This window comes from Lithobates pipiens, unplaced genomic scaffold, assembly GCF_037356315.1.
Source record: "Lithobates pipiens isolate NorthernLeopardFrog02 unplaced genomic scaffold, aLitPip1_a1.2 Scaffold_18, whole genome shotgun sequence".
NCBI classification, from domain to species: Eukaryota; Metazoa; Chordata; class Amphibia; order Anura; family Ranidae; genus Lithobates; species Lithobates pipiens.
In genome coordinates this window covers 87,233,696-87,256,130 of record NW_027507758.1, presented here as the reverse complement: position 1 = coordinate 87,256,130, position 22,435 = coordinate 87,233,696, and the positions used below count along the sequence as shown (strand labels likewise).

General features: G+C 42.7%; 1 protein-coding gene across 2 annotated transcripts in view; it reads right to left on the bottom strand.

The window, feature by feature from the left end:
• SNAP25 (synaptosome associated protein 25) overlaps positions 1-22,435 on the bottom strand; it is a 190,706-nt gene that overhangs the window by 45,419 nt on the left and 122,852 nt on the right. For both annotated transcript variants that reach the window (XM_077485893.1, XM_077485892.1), the window contains exons 2-3: positions 19,321-19,446; positions 13,235-13,276 (exon numbers count right to left, since the gene is read on the bottom strand). In XM_077485893.1, coding sequence (XP_077342019.1) covers positions 13,235-13,276; positions 19,321-19,392 — 114 coding nt within the window. In that variant the 5' untranslated portion in view covers positions 19,393-19,446. The remainder of the gene's footprint in view (positions 1-13,234; positions 13,277-19,320; positions 19,447-22,435) is intronic.

Here is a 22,435-nt window from a genome sequence, read left to right as displayed (position 1 = left end):
GACTATGCATTTTGAAAGGGACTCAGAATATAAAAAAGGAACACAACATGCTCCATACAATAGTGATTTCTGTTTCTGATAATGATCCAGTTTCATGGCTGGTAACAAGGGCAAAAAAATTACCAACATTCATATGGACTTGAGGCAGCATGTTGGCAAGTGACTTTATAAAGCAATGTTTAGAAGAATGATGAATATAAAATTGTACAAATCCTTCCCTGACCTGGTGGGTGCTATAGAAATGTATCATAAGCTGCTTATTCCTGCAGCTGTAAAAGTCTTTAAATCAGAAATATCCACTTTTAAGGAGCTTATTTTAGGCAAGACTGATTGCTTGACAGCACAAAATATAGGTGATGACATCATCAGTCAGGTCATTTTTAGATATGTTAAAGAGCAGCAGCATAGTCAGGAACAACGAGGTAATCTGCTTACTCCCAACACCAGGGGAAAATAAAAATCCTCCTTTGCAGTGGGATTGCCCCACACTGCAAGGCTGAAATGGTTGTTAAAGAGGAAGTAAACTCTCCCAATCTGATGCTTCTTTTCTTTTAGTCCATTGTAATAAGTAATTATCAAACCATAGCCACTGTAATCCAGCCCAAATTACATATTACTTACTGTTTAAAGAAACTTAAAAAAAAACTTGTTTCCAGGGGTTAGGCAGCGCCATCTTAAGTATTGTTTTCTGAGTCCACAGTGGAGTGTATTTCCGCCCTTACATTGAGCACTTCCTGTACTGTTAACCAAGCCTCCTTCTCAATCCAACAATTCTATGGCAACCCTGCTTCCCTGTTCTTAGCTGACTTGTTTTATTTCATAGTATTTACTTGTGCCGATTGTCTGTTTGCCTTTGTCAGTCTTATCAGCTTCAGCTGATAAGACTGCAGTAATGACCAGGTTTACACTGCATGTGAGGTCGCATGGTCACACTGTGTGTAGGAGGAAGCTCTGAATGATTCTGCAGCCTCCTGGGATATCAGTGGTGTGCCGTAGGAAGTCCTGATAACAGACAAGCACATAGAGAGTAAATCAGGGGAGATCTGGGCATGCTCAGTGAAGTCATTCTAAAGAACAAAATGGATTACAACAATACAAAGCAAGTAAGGAGATATCTAAAAGCAGTGTTCATTAGGGTTTTTTTATGTTGATTTACATGGGACAAAGTTGTGGAGGAGAGTTTACAACCACTTTAAGGTCTAGGGGGTTAAAAAAGTAATTGTATTGACCCGATCCCTTGATCTTGCAGCAGCCGGAGCTCCCCTATGCTCCAGCAGTAAATTGTTTCCCGCTGTCCCTACTTCTAATGCAAGGCCATTGGTCCTGCATTTGCCTCGATGATGTCAAAGCACCTGCAACTGCCAGGGCATTGGGGAGAAAAGGCTGCAGGGACTGGTCTTACAGCACACAGGGAACCTACAGGGGCAAAAGTGATGAGTATGTAAAACTGCATTTAACCCTTCGGTGCAAGGGCAGCCTCACTGTAAAGCCCCGTACACACGAGAGGACTTATGTCCGACAGACTTCCGAAGGAGTTCTGCCGGAGTTCTGCCGGAGTTCCGACAGAGTTCTGACTGACTTTTCGACTGAGCGGGCTTGGCCACACACAATCACACTAAACTCAGACGGATTCGAACGTGATGACGTACGACTGGACTCGAATAAGGAAGTTCATAGCCAGTAGCCAATAGCTGCCCTAGCGTCGGTTTTAGTCCGTCGGAATAGCATACATACGAGCGAATTTTTCGGAGGGACCGGGTCCGGCGGAGTCCCGTCGGAAAAATTTTAAGCATGTTCCATATTCTAAAGTCCGTCAGACTTTGGCGAATCAAAAGTCCGTTGCAGCCCACACACGATCGAATAGTCTGACGGAATCATTCCGTCGGACTTTGGATGTTCAAAAGTCCGCTCGTGTGTACGCGGCATAAGGGAGCATTTCTAGCTTCCCTGGGGTTCATTCTAGCTTTTATTTTAAAATGCACCTATTCTTTTATCTTAAAAATAATTATAATGTGCCTACTAATACAATATATCCAAAACTATTGAATCTCTTCACAAAAAATGATAAATATCCTGATGGCTATTTCCTGCAGAATTAAGGTTTCTGGAAAAAAAAATTCTGCCTATAAAGCACAAAAGCATATATACTGCATATGCAAAAAAATGTGCAGTTCTTGTTTTTTCTATAGGAACTTGCAAAACATTGCACCTACAATCGGTGGATTCTGGATACAATGCCATGGTCCTGTAGACTCTCCCTCCAAGCTGTTCATACTGAGGTTCAGGCTTTCAGTTGTAGAGCTAGAGGAAGTCTCCATGAACTAGTACAGTTATTTTCACACTTGTGGTCCACTGATAATAATGAATTTGTATGATGTGTGTTCCTTTTATGTTTGATACATTACCTTTCAACTCTATCCAATTAAAAAAATGTCATTGCTTTTTATCCAATGTTTGTGCAATAAAAGTAAATTTTTGCAAATTCTTATGCCCTGTACACACAACTGGTTTTCCCGTCAGAATAAACTCTGAAGGTTTTTCTGACGGAGTTCCACTGAAACTGTCTTGCGTACACACGATCACACCAAGGTCCGACCGTCAAGAACGCGGTGACATACAGCACGTACCACGGGACTAGAAAAAGGAAGTTCAATAGCCAGTAGCCAATAGCTTCCGTCTCGTACTTGCTTCAGAGCATGTGTCGTTTTTGGTATATCGGAACAGCATACAGACAAGCAATTTTCCCAATAGAAATTGGTTCCGTAGGAAATATTTAGAACATGTTGCATTTCTAGGTCTGTCAGAATTTTCAAAATAAAAAATCCGATGGGGCATACACACGATCGGAATATACAATGAAAAGCTCCCGTCTGACTTTTTCTGTCGGACATTCCACTTGTGTCTACACGGCATTAGTCTTTTCCAACCTATTTTGGGACGTTGGCACATTGCTACTAGTGTATTCATAGTGTCACCCTGTGAGGATACATGTTAAACTCCATTTTTTGTCATCCCTTCAACATACACAGATGACTTGGAGATCAAAGTATAAAGGTAACTTGTTTTTTTTTTTAAAAAGAGTTTAATTTTAAAGCAGTTACTGACTTGAACAAACCAGGCCAGATGTCATATTAGACTTGGCCTATTGGCCTTATGCTTGTTCTAGTTCAGTGACTCAATTAATAGAAAAAGGATGAGAATGAGAACCTCAAAGCCTGTGCTTTTAAAATACAAGTCGGCTCTTATATGTCTATCCTTACATGTCCCCTTTTACGTTCAAAAACTGTCTTCTGGCTGGTTATGTAATATCCCAGGGTCCTACCATTTCTCCTCTCCAGTGGCACCAGTGGGTGGACACAATGACATCAGTGCCCAAGGCAATGTAATGATGTACCCCCTAGAACAGGGGTAGGCAACCTCAGCCCTCCAGCTGTGGTGAAACTACAAATCCCATCATGCCTCTGTCTCTAGAAGTCATGCCTGTGATTGTCAGGGTCTTGCAATGTCTCATTGGACTTGTAGTTTCAAAACAGCTGGAGGGCCGAGGTTGCCTACCCCTGGCCTAGAGGGTGTGTCCATGATGATCTGGGCTCTCATGAAGTGTGTTGAAGGATTCTGGGCATCATTAAATGGGGAAAAGGCCCAGTCGTCAAGCACATACCATTGGGTACTGCAGAGAAATCAGATTTTGTATCTTTCTAAAATATAATGGGCTACTTTTTTTTTTTTTTTTTTAGTTTAAACTGGAATTGTCCATTATGTTATAAGTATGCATACAAAATAAATGTGATGGCTGTGTATCTCTGCTTAAAAATAAAACTTCTAGAGGATTTTGAAAAATATGACTAAGATAAAGATGTGTGCTGACACAATGACATGTCCTACGGTAATGCAAGACCCTGAGAAAAAGTGTTGACAGCCCAGAGACTCATAGACATTATGCAGACAAGACATCGTGGTTTAAAGTCACTGATTAAAAGTGAAAATTCCCAATGACCCAACTGTGTCACCGAGCATTGTGACACAAAAATTCTATTTATAATTCTAGCCAAACATCACGTGATCTCAGCAGAGAAATATAGTTAATATTACAGAAGACAAACACGGGGGTGAGCATCAGGGTAAATGATGTCTAAGTGGTCTATTGCACAAAAAAAAAAATTGACAATGCAAAAGCAAATCAGACCCCCAATATTGTTTTTATTGGCTCTAGGTGACCATATTTGCCACAGGGCCTTATCTGCATAGCCATGGCCACCTTACAAAAATAAGAACATCTGACATCTGTACTAAATGGTCATACAGTAAAGACAGACAAGAAAAGTGGCCTTAAGCACTTGCGGACCACCCACCGAAGATATACTGCAGCACGGTGGCCGCTCTGCACCAGATCACATACCTAGTATGTAATTTGACACATACAGATCTCGCGTGCTGCCTGCGACTGGCTCCCACTGTGATCACACACAGCAGGAGCCCAGCGGCGGGTACCGTGGACTCGATGTCCGCTGGCACCCACAGATTACACAGGCAGAAAGACAATCTGCCTATGTAAACAAGGCAGATCTGTCAGAAGAGAAGGCATTGATCCTGTGTTTCTGCTAAGCAATTGCACAGATCTTCACCTTCCCCTAGTCAAAGTCCCATCCCCTCAGTGAGTCAGCACAACTTAGGCACACGGTTAACCCTTTGATCACCCCTGATGTTAACCCCTTCCCAGCCAGTGTCATTTGTACAGAGACAGTGCATATTTTTAGCACTGATCACTGTATTAGTGTCACTGGTTTCCAAAAAGTGTCAAAAGTGTCCAATTTGTCCTCTGCAATATCACAGTCCCGCTGATCGCCACTATTACTAGTAAAAAATAAATAAACAAACATATCCTATAGTTTGTTGACGCTATAACTTTTGTGCAAACCAATCAATATATGCTTATTCGCAGTGCTTAGTCATTACCCATTTCCACAATCATCTGTTTTTAGTGAACAGGATTGGATCAGTTGTCAGCAAGTGTCAAGGGGAAATGGTTGGTCAGATCGGGTCCGCCTAAAAAACTGACAGGCGGACCCGATGGGTCTGCTCGTGTGAAAGGGGCCTTATGGTTTGCTTTCTACAAAAATCAGCCACCGCTTTAGTCTGTCCTCTGTCAGCTGAAGTGAGACCCTTGCTTTCTGTGGGGATCTTCAAGATCATCCTGAGGCAGTGCAGAAAGCTTTGCAGGGAATCCAGGCTGCAGGTACCAAGTACAGAGACCGATACTAGCTGGGAGCTTTACAGTGTCCAGGGCACAGTGAGTACTAGCCTTAAGGATCCTAGAGACTTTATTTGCCACTTTAGGGAGAGCTCATCACAGTTCATTAAGGACCATACTCCTGCTGGGTGTAGTGTTTTGAGTTGCTCCAACATAGAGATATGTACTACTGTACACTGGACTCCATACAACAATTGGATAGTATCAGGATGGCTTATAATATGATCCGGCATATATTCATTTCAACATATATTTGTTTAGGTTTTTTCCTAATTTTTTGTTATATATATATATATATATATATATATATATATATATATATTTCTTTATATATTTTTTATATTTTTATTTGCCATTTATTATTTATTTTATATATATATATATATATATATATATATATATATATATATATATATATAAAATGTTTTTATACTTTTAATTGTATTTCTATATACATACATTATTTACATTATTTTATTTATGTACAGTATTAATATGCTGTTTCTTGATGTGCTGCAATTAACCTGAGTGGAATGACATAACCTGTTTATATGCGGCCGCTACTTCCGGCTCCATAACCATAAACACCAGGCTAACCATTCTATCTTTAGCTTAACAAAGGAGTGTGCATGCTCATACACAGCATGGTGCATGCTCCGAAATGTGTCACACAGCATCCTAGGACCTGTGACGTCAGCACCCCACATACCATCCATGCTACGCTGCGGTCCATTCTGGGTCCCGGAACTGCTAGAGGGCTTCAGAGGACTTCCTCCATTCACAAGCTCTGTTTTCCTACAGCATGACACATCCGGTCTACCCAGCGCACAAGGAGTACACTGACAGGGGGGCTATAATAAATTGTACCTAATATTACACTTAATGGCGCTTCGTTCTCTTCTTTTTATCTGTTGAGGAGTTTCTACATTGAAGTTGATTTAAAGTGTTTGTAACCCCTTAAAAAAATTGTGTTGCTAGCTCTATAATGTATATTAATGTGCTCTGGGGCTGCTACCTCATCCCTTTAAATGGGAACACATATTAATTATACAGATTCTGTGTCTGATTAAGGTGGCAATTAAACTCACCCAGTGCCTTATCTGCATTAAATTAGCCTCAGAACCTGTGTAATTAATATATGTTTGGGTTTAAAGGAGTTGTAAACCCTTGTTTTAAAAAAAAAAAAATTACAATAATACTTACCTCCACTTGGCAGTCCGTCTTGCACAGAGTGGCCCCGTCCTCCTCTTCTGGGGTCCCTCAGGGGCACTGGTGGCTCCTCCCTGCATCGAGTGTCCTTGTTGGAGAAGTGCTCTCCTTGGTGGACACCCGTGTGCGGTGTGGGCATGCTCCAGAGTCCTGCATCTGTGTCCACTCACACAGAATGAAGGACTTGGCCACGCCCCCCCGGCACCATGTCATTTGATTTGATTGACAGCAGCGGAAGCCAATGGCTGTGCTGCTATTTATCCAATCAGGACACGAGACACCGGCTAGATCTAGAGTGCTCGTTCCCAGATGGTAAGTAAAAGGGGGGCTGGAGCACTGCAGAGGGTTTTTCATCTTAATGCATAGAATGCATAGAATGCATTAAGGTGAAAAACCATGAAGGTTTACAACCCCTTTAAAGGGATGAGGTAGCAACCCTAATGTGCTCCTTAATGTCAACTTTTTTCAGGCTGCCAATGTTGTGTAATACCTGGTTGATCCTGCCTGTGCCCCATCTACTGAGAGTAAACGGACTATGCGAACATGGCTGCCGATCCAAGCTAGCGTGGTCAGATTACGTCTTGTGTCATCCCGCTGTTCAACAGCACAGTGTGCTTGTACCTTCCATAGTCAATACTAAGCTGCCACCCCCCCCCCCCCCCCCAACTCATCACTCCTGGCTTGTGTTACTATGCATTTCCCTCCAGCCGCTCCTCCCCTGACACTTGCCATCAAACGTAATTTCCTGAAATGGCAAACAATGTCCCACAGTGTGCACACCCACCAGCAGGTCTGTGACTTGGTTGGGAGCAGAAAGCAATCACGCGACCTGGTTTTTAAAGAAAGTAAAAAAATAAATAAAAAAACCCCAGATTGGAAACAAGGCTAGATGACTCTAATGAAACATGTTTTCAATTTTCATTAAGGTTACAGCCACTTTAACCTTTACATTCAACAGAATGGTTATACTCTGAAGGAGCAGATCAGCTTTAAGCCTTGTACACACGGTCGGAGAATCCGTCGGAATGTGTCCTATCAGACAGTGTCGTCGGATAATCCGACTGTGTGTGGTATGCATCGGACTGATTCCGTCCGAATCTCCGTCGGACCCAATTTTCCAACATGTTGGAAATATTTCCCGACCAACTGGGCCAGTCGGACCTAATCCGATCATGTGTAGAGCATTTTGATCGGACCAAGTGCCCCGCATGCTCAGATCAAATTCCTACATCAAAGCTATTGGCTACTAGCCTGAATGTAGTCCCATCGTAACGAAATTACGTCATCACGTTCTGAAAGATCGGATTTTTCGCCAACTTTGTCCGACCGTGTGTATGCAACAGTTTCGGACAAGATCCGACGGACAAATTCCGACGGGCAGAATCTGACGGATTTGGTTGTGGAAATCTCCGACCGTGTGTACAGGGGCTTAGTGTGCTCGGTTACACTTCTCATGGTTCTTTTGGGAGTATTCCAAAGCCTACCCTCACCATATCCAAGTTAATCCAGCAAATAAATCTCAAAAAACATGTACAGTCTGTTTCCTGACTTGAGTGACTGTGAGCTTCTGTGTGTCTGGCTACCATGTGCCCATCAGAGAAGAGAACCTGAGACCAAACAGCCAGCCTGGTCTAGGGTCTGTGCTACACAGGAGTTGCCTAAAGATGGCTAAGCATGGACTGGCAGAGATTTGAATCATCTAGGCAGGCTGATTTACCCAAGTCGATCCATCTATCAACTTGGGTACAACCAGTATGTTGGATGTTTACATATGATTATTGCCAGCTAGTATAGCCGCTAGCAAGAATCACTGTGTTCTTCCAGCAGGGACGGCTCCCCACCCCTGCTAGGATAACACAATAGCTCCACGTGGTTCCAGGAAAGAAAATCGCATCATCTATGGCCTGCCTAAACCATTGAACACTTATTCTTTTGATGCACTTGGAATGAATTTAGAAAATTTAAACTGAGAATTCAATTTGGCTTTAAGGTGGTTATAAAGCTCAGACATGAAACATGAACAAAGCATATCCCTCTATAGTGTGTACTTGTCTCAATTAAGAGCACTAAGTGTCATTTCTGTCTGCTGCTTTGTTCCCCTTCTATCAGCATGAATCACTCCTGACAAGTTTTCCTGACACCAAGAGAAAAAAATGTGACAAGGGAGGGATCTTCAGTTGACTGACAGTCTCAGCTCTGTTTCTGTGTGCTGTATGGAGGGGGGGGGGGGGGTCCCTTCCCTCCAATCAGTTCTCATAGAGCTTCTTTTTTTTGACAGCTCAGACAAGGTTTATAAATTCTGGCCTGAACAGATGTGCTGAAGAGAAGACTGTAGATAAACAGGTACACGTTTTGTAGGAGGATTTGTTTCATCTCTCTGGATCACCTGTGGTTAGGTACTTCACTGGGTATATGTAAGGTGTGTGACGTTGGTGGGCGTGTGGTGGCTAGGGTTGAGCCGAATACCCCCCCGGTTCGGTTCGCACCAGAACATTCGAACGGACTGAAAATTCATACGAACTTTAGAACCCTATTAAAGTCTATGTGACTCGAATGTTCAAAATCAAAAGTGCTAATTTAAATTTAAAGGCTAATATGCAAGATATGCAACAGACAACACCAGCAATAAGGGGTATCTACAGGTGTATACTGTGCTGGAGGCACACAACACCCACTAACTCCTGCAGATGGCTGTATTAGAGAACAACAGCAATAAAGGGTAGATACAGATGTATACTGCGCTGGAGGCACACAACACCCACTAACTCCTGCAGATGGCTGAGAAAAGAACACACTGTCCCTGCCTATCTAGCTCTTTCCCTGCACCACACTACACAAGGCCACCACACTGGCGGCCTTATATAGTGTGGGGCGTGTACTAAACCCCCTGAGCTATAATTGGCCACAGGCATCCTGCCTGTGGCCAATTATGGCTCTCCTCGCTGCTGGCACTGTGATTGGCCAAGCATGCGGGGTCACAGTGCATGCTTGGCCAAACATGAGCCAGCAATGCACTGCTATGGCATAGTGCGTTGTGTGCTGTTCGTGCCACACGAATTTGGTGCAAACGGTCCACAAAGTTCTGAATTTGCCGAACAGACAAACGGCCGGCGTTTGAGTCGAACACCGAGCTCATCCCTAGTGGTGGCTATGTCCTTATAGGCTCCATTCATGAGAGATTGAATCAACTTGGTTCTGTCTACTCTCTACGCTTCCCCTTTTTATCACTCTGGACTGGAAGTTTACAGTTCAGTTTCAGGTAATTTTCCTTTCACCATCTTTTTCATTTGGCCCTTTAAGGTATCTGGTCTCGATCCAACTTCTCGCATGACTTTATGTAACCTCTCTGCACCTGCTTGGACTTCACTGACACTTCTTATTATAATAACAATATTATCTGTCCTGCCCTTTATCAAGTACAGGACACTTTGCACAATACACAAATTGTACTATTCTTATAACAGTCCTTGTTTGGTTTCACCACCCATGGCTATTCATGATTACTGTTCACTAGGGCTGCAACGATTAATCGATATTATCGATAATAATCGATAATGAAAATCGTTGTCAACTTCTGCAGAGGGGGGGGAATAAAAGTGCCCCATTGGTGTTTCTGGGGGGGGGGGAATGGTGCTCCATCATTGGTGTCCCTGGGAGGAGTAGCGCCTCCCAGGGACACCAATGATGGGGCACATTCCCCCCCCCCCCGGCTGAAACACCAATGTGGCACTATTATTCCCCCCCGGCTGAAACACCAATGTGGCTCTATTATTCCCCCCCACCCGAAACACCAATGTGGGAGGAATAACGCCCCATCATTGGTGTCAGTGGGGGGGGGATAGTGCCCCATCATTGGTGTCAGTGGGGGGGAATAGTGCCCCATCATTGGTGTCAGTGGGGGGAATAGTGCCCCATCATTGATGTCAGTGGGGGGGAATAGTGCCCCATCATTGGTGTCAGTGGGGGGGGATAGTGCCCCATCATTGATGTCAGTGGGGGGGAATAGTGCCCCATCATTGGTGTCAGTGGGGGGGATAGTGCCCCATCATTGGTGTCAGTGGGGGGGAATAGCGCCCCGTCATTGGTGTCAGTGGGAGGAATAGTGCCCGTCATTGGTTTCCCTGGGAGGAATAGTGCCCCGTCATTGGTGTCCCTGGGGGGAATAGTGCCCCATCATTGGTGTCCCAGTTTTTTCATTATTACTTTTAAATAAACGAAAAAATTGAACATTACGTTTTTTTTGTGATTTTATCCAATTAATCGATTAATCGAAAAAATAATCGGCCGATTAATCGATTATGAAAATAATCGTTAGTTGCAGCCCTACTGTTCACGTCTTGGTAATCTACCCCACTGGATGCTGTCCTTGCTGGGCTTCGGGCTGCTCTACGTCACCTCAGCTCCTAGTAGCGATGGTCTTAGTGGGTCTCCAAATTGTAGTGCCACACTCCTACCATATAGTAACATTTGTAAGTACTTTAGATTGTGGGGACTTTTATGGGTTTAATCTTCATTCATACTTCTTATTATCAACCTCTTTCCTTGGCAGGGTCAGACCATACAGATGTCTCTACTATCATATATTACATAATTTAAGTCACTTGCAAGCTCCTGAAGATTGGATCAATCCATGAAACGCGTAGAGCTATATAATGCCACGTCTCTACCCATTATACACAAATTATACGGTATCAACTGTTTACCCTATGTGATGATCTGTTTTTATTACATGTAAACTTGTGTATATATATATATATATATATTAACTGCATTGATTCCATTACGTATCATGATTTCCATTATGTACCAGAATACTGATACTATTATCATTGTTAAATTATTTTTGTATAGCTATTGTTTCATTTAAAGTCCCATCTCCCTTTTCCCCATTCTTATTTAGACAGGGATGGAGGCACTGGATCTTACCAGGGCACCGCCTCATTTAAAGTTCCAAATTGTTTTCTTCTTTTCTCGGGTATATGTAAGGGTTTACAACCACTTTAAGCTTATATTTTTTACCACTTCAAGACCAGACCATTCTGAAATTTCTCACATACATGTAAAAACCTGCATTTCTTTCCCAGAACAATTATTAGAACTCCCAAACATTATACAGTATACAGTGGAGAAAATAATTATTTGATCCCCCTGCAGACTTTGTAAGTTTGGCCACTTACAAAGAAATGAAGGGTCTATAATTTGTATCATAGGTGTATTTTAAATGATAGAGACAGAATAGCAACAAAAAAATACAGGAAAAAACACATGATACAAATGTTATAAATTGAGTTGCAGTTCAGAGAGCAAAAAAAGTATTTGATCCAAAAGCAAAATATGACTTGGTGGAGAAACCCTTGTTGGCAAGCACAGAGGTCAGATGTTTCTTGTAGTTGGTGACCAGGTTTGCACTCATCTCAGGAGGGATTTTTGTCCATTCTTTTTTACAGATCTTCTCTAAATCCTTAAGATTCCTCCATACATTTTCAGCTCCCTCCATACATTTTTTTTAGGATTAAGGTCTGTAACTGGCTGGGCCACTCCAAGACCTTAATGTGCTTCTTCTTGAGCCACTACTTATTGCCTTGGCGGTATGTTTTGGGTCATTGTCATCCTGAAAGACCCATCCATGACCCATCTTCAGTGTTCTGGCTGAGGGAATGTTCTCATCCAAGATTTTACAATATATGGCCCCATCCATTGGCCCCTCAATGCGGCAAAGACAGTCTGTACCTTTAGCAGAGAAACAGCCCCAAAGCATAATGTTTCCACCTCAGTGCTTGACTGTAGGGATGGTGTTCTTAGGGTCATAGTCAGCATTTTTCTTCCTTCAAACATGGTGATCATCAGACCCAAACACAAACCCAAAAACACAGACACAGACCCAAACACAAACCCAAAACTCTCCTCAAGAAAACACATGTTTATTCACGCCAATGAACATCTAAATTATTCAGAGAAGGATTGGGAGAAAATGCTGTGGTCAGATGAGACCAAAATTTCGCTCTTTGGCATTAACTCAACTGATTGTGTTTGGAGGAAGATAAATGCTGACTATGGCCCTCACACTAATGTATCACAAGTTGTAGATATACCATTTTTTAGCAAGGGTTCCCTGATACCAAAAAGTTACTTTAAGGTTTCCTCTATGTTGTAAAGGTTGAGAAGGGCTGGTCTAGGTCTTCAATCAGCTAATTTCCATGCCTAGCTATTGTTGGTGGGGCCAAGACGTGACCCTCTAATGTATTCCACCACTGTCGTACCCAGTTCAATAAATGTTGCCGGTTTGAAGTATAAAATATAATGCAATAGTCAGAAAAAAAACAAATTACACATTTGTACACACACGTAAATGTGTTCTCAGCTAATACAATTTTATGTAAGCTGAAAAGGAAATGATTATCTAAAGTGGATTATATGTAATACATTAGACCACAGGTTATGTAAAAATAGACGATGTGCGCAAATATGTATAAACATCATGACTCACTAATCGAGAGACTCCAATGACTATTACAAATATATCATCAACTTATAAATGCTAAATGCTATTAGGTGGAATTTCCAAATCTACTCCATGATAAAGATATAAAATAACATTGTGGTGTTTTTAAATGTGTATCCATATTAGGAAGGTTAATGATTAAATGTCTCAGATGACGTGCGCGTTTGCTTGTTTTTTTTTATTTTTATTAGTACACTATTCACTTTTTATCAGAATGCAACTGTGGATTTTAGCTAGTAAATGTCTTCAGAAAATAAAAATACATTTCTTACCCCTTCAACATACTGTAGCATTCGGCGGGTGCTTTCCAGTGACTGAAAAAGAAACAGATAGAAATTATTACCATAAGAAAGATACTGATAGAAATGAATGTTGTTATTATTTTTCTTATTTGTGTGATTTTATTTTAAACCAGTGTAGGTCTAACAAACAGATGGGGAGGGTGGGGGTTGGGGTATGTGGGGGGGGGGGGTCCTCATATGTCTGGATGCGGGGTCCGATTTGTTCCTGTTCACCGGTTCAGGTGCACATCAGGTCCAAATTTTTGCCTGAATTCGCACTTGAATCTGACCCAAACGCGCACAGGACCCTATTTGGAATGCAGACTGTGTCCGCCCCAGGCCTGTGTGAACCGTCTCCATTGGGAACCGGTCACACTCACATGTCATGCGATTTGGATGCAGTGAAACTCACATCCTCTTCGCACTAGAGGTCGACCGATATGGGTTTTTCTCTGGCCGATGCCGATATTTAGAAATCATGGCGGCCGATAGCCGATATATGATGCCGATTTTTTTGGGCCGATATGTTAGGCCAATTTTATTTTATTTATTTATTTTTTTCCTTATTATTTTTTATTTTTTTAATCCCCCTTGATCTAACACACCTTTCCCACTGGGGTGTTTTTCAGGCGCTTTTGGACTAAAAATAGCGCCTGTAAAGTGCCTGCAAAATGGCTCCCCTGCAGTCTGTGTGAAAGACAGAGTGCTTTCACACTGAGGCGATGCGCTGGCAGGATCTTAAAAAAAAAAGTCCTGCAAGCAGCACGTTTGGAGTGGTGTATACCGCTCCTCCACCACTCCTGTCCATTGATATGATTGGGCACCACTGCCGAAGCGCATGCAATGCGATTTGGCAGCAGTGCTTCATGGGCACATTTAACCTCTTCCTTGGCCGCTAGCTGGGTTATATGTGCCCCACTAGCAGGAAAAAAGCACCGCTAAAATGATGGTAAAGAGCCGCTAAAACTTGCGTTTTACCATCAACGCCTGCCCGCTCCAGTGTGAAAGCAGTCTTCATAAGTGATACAGAAAATTTCTTACATTTAAACATTTATTAAACAAAACAAACCTCCAATCAGTTTACTTGTATGTATGATTTAGATAAAAAAAAAAAAAAAAACACCTATATATTAAATAAAAACAGGTAGTCAAAACTTTTGGACGAAAAAAAAAATGGGCTAACTTTACTGTTTTTATTTTATTTTTATTTTTTTAAATAGTGTATTTTTTTCCAAAAAAAATGCATTTGAAAGACCTCTGTGCAAATGCCGTGTGACATAAAATATTGCAACAACCGCTATTTTATTCCCTAGGATCTTTGCTAAAAAATATATATATCATTTTTGGGGGGTCTAAGTGATTTTCTGGCAGAAAATACAGGATTTTTACTTGTAAGCAACAAGTGTCAGAAAAGATTTAGTCTTTAAATGGTTAAACTGAGAACATCTACACACCAGATGATTTCATTCATTCAAGTGTAAACATTGTATCTTTCTGTTCTTTTCTTGGCAGCCTGCCCAGAGAGGAGGAAAGACGTTTCTAGGATGACTCAGGCAACTTAGGGTCCTTTCACACGGGGCGGATCAGTTCTGATCCGCCCCGTGGATGTCCGTTTGCTCAGCGGGGATCACTCCGCCGATCCCCGCTGAGCAGGGAGATGACAGGTCTGTCTCCGCACACTGTGCAGGGACGGACCTGTCACAGCGCCGCTCTCCCCTATGGGAGATCGGATGACGACGGACCGCAGTGCCCGTCGTCATCCGATCCGATCCGCAGACGGATGGAAAAATAGCTTTTTCCTCCGTCACACTTTTTCGGATCGGAGCGGGTCGGATGTCAGCGGACATGTCACCGCTGACATCCGACGCTCCATAGAGCTCTATGGAGCACCCGTTCAGGTCCGCCTGAAAAACTGACAGGCGGGCCTGAACGGGACGTTAGTGTGAAAGGGGCCTTACACTGACTTCTATTACAGAAGTAATTTCAAAGTCCCGCTGTAGTTCTAAATCGGCTTTTTATCAGCACAATCGGCCGATGCCGATTATTTAAAAAACGGCAAATATCGGCCGATATATCGGTCGACCTCTACTTCGCACATATGTGAACCTGGCCTCAATGCTTCTCTGGGCCACTGGAATGGTGGAAGGATAATCATCAACGCTGCACAAGCTTAGGCAATACAGACATAAAGTGTTATTTTTTGTAGCACCTTTGTTTGTCTGATATCAAAGCCCCAAATAAGCAATAGTTTGGTAGATTAAGGCTGGGTTCACACATATACGAAGTGGATGCCGGGTTTCCCCACATCCAATTTGCATGACATGCGAGTGTGACTGGCTCTCAATGAAGCCGGTTCACACACGTCCGGGGCGGCCGTGGTCCGGATTGAAAAAAGGGTCCTGTGCGTGTTTGGGTCTGACCCTGGTGCTAATTCAGGCAAAAATTCGGACCTGATTCGCAACCTGAACCGGCGAACAGACATGCACCGGACCCCAGGTACGAACACATGGCCGCACATGTGTGAAAACGGCATTAAATTGGAAAAATAGGCTAAACATTTATTTTTTTGGATAGAGTAAGGGAGGTTTATAACCCTTGTCAGTTTTCTTTTGCCATCTGTGTCCCATTGGAGAGATGTCCCTTCACTTCCTGTCCCAAAGCCAAAACAGGAAGTGAGAGGAAATCCCTGCACTGTAAGGGAATCCCTTGGGACCATTTAGGTCACCAGAACTAGTGTCCCCATTGGAAGATTTCCCCTCTATTACTTTTCTGGGGAAAACCCAAAAATGTGAGATTTTCTTTTACTTTCAATGATAATGGTAAACAGGACAAACATAGAGGGCAAATTTCTCCAACAGAGGCACAGACAGCAATAAAAACAGGTGTTCTAACTCCTCTCCAGTCTATCCAAAACTAAAAATAAAGTTTTGCTCTTAGTTTGAATTGAATTTTCAGTTCTACAGGAAAGAAAACAATCTATTTCTCTTTCTTGAAGACAGAGCTTCCCAAATACAGGCATACCCCACAAGTACACAATGGGGTTTATTTACTAAAGCTGGAAAGTGCAAAATCAGGCTCACTTCTGCATGGAAACCAATGAGCTTCTAACCCCAGCTTGTTCAGTTAAGCTTTGGTAATAAAACCTGGAAGCTGATTGGTTTCTATGCAGAAGTGAGCCTGATTTTTCAGCTTTAGTAAATAAACCCCATTGCGTACTTAAAAGTGGGGTATGCCTGTATTACAAATAATGCATTTTTTTCTTTCCCCCATAATTCCTGTTACTGCAGATGAGGACCTCTCTTACTATGGGCTACCAAAGCAATTGAGTACTTGAGGAATTGAGTGTTCTTATTACTTTTTTCTCTTTTCACTAACATCCAAATTTTCAATACAAGCTTTTGGGGTGTACCCTCTTCTTCAAGTTCCAAGCAGTACTAATACCGAAGGTTTTAGCAGAATGTTAAAGCGTTAGTTAACCCCACTTGGTCATTTTTACTTACAGGTAAGCCTATAATAAGGTTAACCTGTAGGTAAAAGGAAATTCTCCTAAACGTGAGCCGTTTAGGAGATATTCACCCTGCATGCAGCCAGAGACATCACTGGAGCATGCGCTCTGAGGGTCCGGCTTACCTTGCTGATTGCATATAGATTCAAAGTGTTTAGGTTTGACCTCATATTTTATGGTTTTGGTAACTCTAAAGGAAAATTGTACAAGAAAAATGTATAATATATGGCCAGCCTAACAGAGGTTCTAATCCTTCCTCGCCCATTGTCTGAATGCCTGAACAGTGCATCCGATAGGATGCAGTCACTATTCCACTGACAATTTTCCATCCAGCTCAGCTGATTTTTTGATCGACTTTCGTTGAGCTGGGTAGTACTGATAGGGTCATCCTTGGATCGAATATCGGACAATCCAGCAGAAATCGACTGGAAATCGAGCCATGAATGGCTAGTGTTGATCCCTACCATACTACTGAACTAAGGCCATTCTTTAAAGCAGAGTTCCACTCACTTTTTTAATTTTTTCTTATTCAATCTATTAATGCCAATAATTTACTCATTGATCATTTTTTGTTTTTGTTTTTTTCAGCTTACTTTGTTTCAAAGCTGATCAATTTCACTTCCTCCTTCTCCCACCCACGGCTAATAACGTCATTTCCTGCCGGCGCACTGTCTCCTGGGTACTTAATAATTCCCAGGAGTCAGTGCGTATCACCACCGCTCAGCATCGCAAGATTTCAAAACCGGAAGTGACGCAATGACGCAATAGAAGGCGTTACCAAACCCCATTTTCAATGTGAGCAACCAGTGCATAGAATCTTCGTTGCCATCACAATAGGGTGGGCACTACCGATGCCGCGGCACATTGTGTGGCAACATCAGAAGTTGACGGCGATACGAGCCAAATATACTGTGCATGCGCGAGAACGGGCGGTGCATGCTGGTCGCTCAGCAGCACCGTATCCCGGAAGGTAGCGCTTGTGGGCTTCACATGCCCACAAGTAATATGGAACATGCCAGGAGACAAGAATAAAAGATATATTTTGATTGCAAATTGCCAATCGAGCGGCGATAGAGCCTAAAAACGTGGGTGTTATAATTGTGTTCTAATCCAAAAATATTCATTATAAAATTTTTTTTTTTTAAATGATATACAGTTGGAACTCCGCTTTAAGGAAGAAATAAAAGGATCAAAAGGAACACCTGAAAAGTGAAATAGATGATTAGCAAACACATCCCTGCCTATGTCCACCTGCTTCACCTGTCACATGTATAGAACGTGTTGTATCTATTTACATCAAACAGTTGGGCAGAGACAGATGGGAGAGGAGTCAGCTGAGGGCTCAGAAAAAACGGAATGACACACTGCATACAATAATGAACACTCAGGTAAATGGTAACCAGACAAATACTCACTGCATTGTAAAACGTGCAGATATCAAGACAAGCAGGATGTAACACTTCCATTTTCTGAGTTATAGCATTATTATCTGTTATTGTAAGTAAAATAATTTAAAGGATAAGTTCACTTTCTCAGGAAATCAGACTATTGGGCTGATTCACTACTGCCCCATACACACGGTCGGAAATTCCAACAGAAAAAGTCTGATCGGATTATGTTGTGGGAAAATCCAATCGTGTGTGGGCTCTATCGCACTTTTTCTGTCGGAATTTCCGACGGAAAAAATTTGAGAGCTGGATCTAAAATTTTCAGACAACAAAATCCGATCTGACTTTTTCCGATCGTGGGTAGAGAATTCCAACGCACGAAGTGCCATGCATGCTCAGAAAAAAATTTGAGACGAAAGCTATTGGCTACTGGCCTCTACGTAGTCCCGTCGTACGTTTTGTGCGTCATCTCATTCCGAACGGCTTTTCCGACAACTTTGAGCGACCGTGTGTATGCAAGACAAGTTTTGGGCAAAATCTGACAGATTTTGTGTTCAGAATGTCCGACTGTGTGTATGGGGCATAAGAGTTAAATAACGGAGAAAAAAAAACGGCGTGGCGTGATTTTTGTTTTAAATTTTGGCGTGGAGTCCCCCCAAAATCTCCACACATAATTTTTAATTGCCAGCTTTTTTTTTTTTTTTACAATCAGCTGTAGCAGGGAAGACCGCTGTCAGCTGATGAGTTGTCAGTTGTTAAGGACACGGCGGCCCCCTCCTTAACAGCCAGCTATTTGTCAAGAAACAGCCTGGGGGTTCCCCGACCCTCAGTCTGTTTTTTTGACAAATACTGCAACTTTTTTTTTTTTCTGTAAATACCGCATAAATAGTATTTTTCTTTTTTTTTCTGTGAATTGGACTTACTTTACCACATGCGATAATGTATGCAAACGAGTAATATGGTACCCTTATTGCATGCAGTAAAGCTTTGTGAATTGACCCCATAGTTGCTCCTGGAATGCTGAAAGCGAGATCAGGACTAATGCCGCATACACACGACTGGACTTTCCTTTTTTAGTACCGTCTTACTTCATCACGTTCAAAACGAATGGACAATAATATAGGCAATAATATGAAACCAGTGTATGTACCCAAAGAGGAGTCATAAAAAAACATAACACTCACCTCATCGGCCAGCTGGTCGGCACGCCGTTGCATCTCTTCGAGCTCATTGCGCATGTCAGCGTCCTCAGCCATTGTGATTGGATGTGTGCTTTGGGGTAGGGGAACTTGAAATGTGCAACCTCAGACCTGTAAAGTAACAGAGTTCAAATATTAGACCTTTATGAATCATTTTTTATATTTTAAAATCAACAATCACCTTGATTAGAACGTATTTTTCATTGGGAATAGAGCAATGTATAATAATATACTGTATGTAGGATGTGGTGAAAATCTATCATTAAAGTGATATTAAAGCTTGTTTAAACAAAAAACAAACAAACTCCGATCCTCCTATTTTCAGGACCCCCTGCTGGTGCTCTTGGCTCCTCTCCCTTGAGCAGTGTCCCCAGAGAAAGCCCCTTGCCCTGAGCCCCTGCTCTATGCGTCCACAAGACATATAGAGCCGCAGCTCAGCCCCAACCCCCCACTCTCTCCTCATTGGCTGTGATTAACAGCAGTGGGAGCCAATGGGCTCCTGCTGCTGTCTCAGCCAATGGAGAGGAAGAGTCCCCATACAGCCTAGGCTAACGTGAACATCGCTGGATGGGAGGGGGCTCAGGTAAGGATGTTGTGGGGGGGGCACTGCACAAAAAAGTTTATGCATGAAGGTAAAAAACCTTTAGCCTTTAGAACCACTTTAAAGAGTGTAGTTAAAAAAAATCACATGGCTGTTCTTCTATCAAAACTGCATGCAGATCATGTAAAATGTAAGGTTCTCAGATTATATTCTCTGCAGATCGAATGTTCTTCATTGAAAAAAAGCTGTGTGGATAATGAAAAAAAACACATTATGGCCCCTAGATGAAGCTGATGAGCATACTTGTCCCTCCCCATGATACTTAGCACCATCTAGTGACCATAAGAGAGTATTTTCCCCATTCACACTTTTGTTTGCAATAATATTCGATCTGCAGGAAATATAGCCTGAGAATATCAGATTTTGTCCTATTCACACAGAATGAATTTACATGCAGTTTTGTTTCAATTTTGTTTGATTAAGGTTTTCAAATATAGAAAAAAAAATAGAGCTTAAATTTACAATAGACTAAGAAGTTCCATTATCGAAAAACAGTTGCATACATTTAAGAAAAGGGAGTAACATTTAAATCTTAAAAGGCTGCTTAAAAGCACCAAATTTTAATGAGTAAATATGAGGATTTAGTCACATAATATGGCCATACCATGCGCAGGCGCACTGAGCGCGGCATTCTCAGCGACGGAGCTGCCGCATGTGTCGGCTCCCGTGCGCATGCGCGGGAGTGACGTCATCGCGGCTTTGCCGAATGACAGCGGCGGAGCTGCGAGACCCCACCAACAAGATGGATGCGGCGGAGTACAGGGGACAGCGCCGACTTCGCTGGCTCCTGTGTCAGGTAAGTGACACATAATGGGCTACTATGCGATGCATAGTAGTCAATTATGCTTTGCCTTTGCAGGGAATGAAAGAGGAAGTAAACTCATCAGGGTTTACTTTCTCTTTAAACTGCACTATAAAGGGACTCAGGGGAGTTATTTATGAAAGGCAAATACACTTTGCACTACAAGTGCAAAGTGCACTTGGAAGTGCAGTCGCTGTAAATCTGAGGGGTAGATCTGAAATTAGGGGAAGCTCTGCTGATTTTATTACTCAATCATGTGGAAGCTAAAATGCTGTTTTTTTTATTTTCCTTGCATGTCCCCCTCAGATCTACAGCGACTGCACTTCCAAGTGCACTTTCAGTACAATTTCAATTGCACTTTGCACTTGTAGTGCAAAGTGGATTTGCCTCTTTTTTTTATTCAACAAGGCCTATGATGAAAGGTACACCATTCCTACTGTGAAACATGGAGGTGGATCGCAGGGCCATCTTAATAGCGATATGGGCCCCTGGGCAAAGTATTGCACGGGGCCCCTACAAGAAATTAGATTTTGTTATACTGTTATAAAACAAATCAAATAAAAAAAATCGAATTTCTTCATAAATTTACGCCAAAATGTATTCTGCTACATATCTTTGGTCTACAAATTATGGGATATATACTGAAATTTACACAGCTATGCTGGTGCTAACTGTACCAATGACACTGGCAGGGAAGGGGTTAACTATGTGCCAATCAAGTGTAATGTGTGTTGCTTTTACTTACAGATCTGGTTATTTTTCCCCTTGCTTCCACCCAGCATTTTGAGGGGGTAAAACAGGTGGGGAGGGCCTCCTTACTGTCTGTCAAATACCTCTGAAAAACAATCCATGTGCAGATTGCTTTTCAGAGGAGTGGAACCCACTGGTTTGCAATCAGGGACTCAGAGCGGTGGAGACGAGGGAAGGGCATATGCAACTGTAAAGGTGGGGGATGAGGGGTGTTTGGACACTGGAGTCACGCACCAATTTTGAAGGATCTAGTAGTGTGTTTGTCCTGCAATTTCAAGCCTGCTGCACAGCACATGCACCTTCCATAGTTTCAGCACAGGGATGTCTGTGCATGTCCACATCAGGGGTGGAGCTGCTGGCACAGGCACAGCAGGGATTGGCTACATTACAAGGAGGCGGGACAAAAATGATTGGCCTCTCCAGCACCCAGCGCTGTTCACTATGAAGCCGGTCTTAATATATCACATTTGTGTGAGTGAGATATGGAGTAACAGGATCAACAAAACCAGACACAGAGAGCACTGTGCACTAGTTTCCAGCCAAAAAGAGCACCGTGCACCCGTTCCCAGCCACATAGAGCACTGTGCACCTGTTACCAGCCACAGAGAGCACCGTGCAACCGTTCCCAGCCACATAGAGCACTGTGCACCTGTTACCAGCCACAGAGAGCACCGTGCAACCGTTCCCAGCCACATAGAGCACCGTGCATCCGTTACCAGCCCCAGAGAGCACTGTGCACCTGTTACCAGCCCCAGAGAGCACTGTGCACCTGTTACCAGCCACAGAGAGCACTGTGCACAGTTACCAGCCACAGAGAGCACTGTGCACAGTTACCAGCCACAGAGAGCACTGTGCACCCGTTCCCAGCCACAGTGAGCACTGTGCACCTGTTCCCAGCCACAGAGAGCACTGTGCACCCATTCCCAGCCACAGAGAGCACCGTGCAC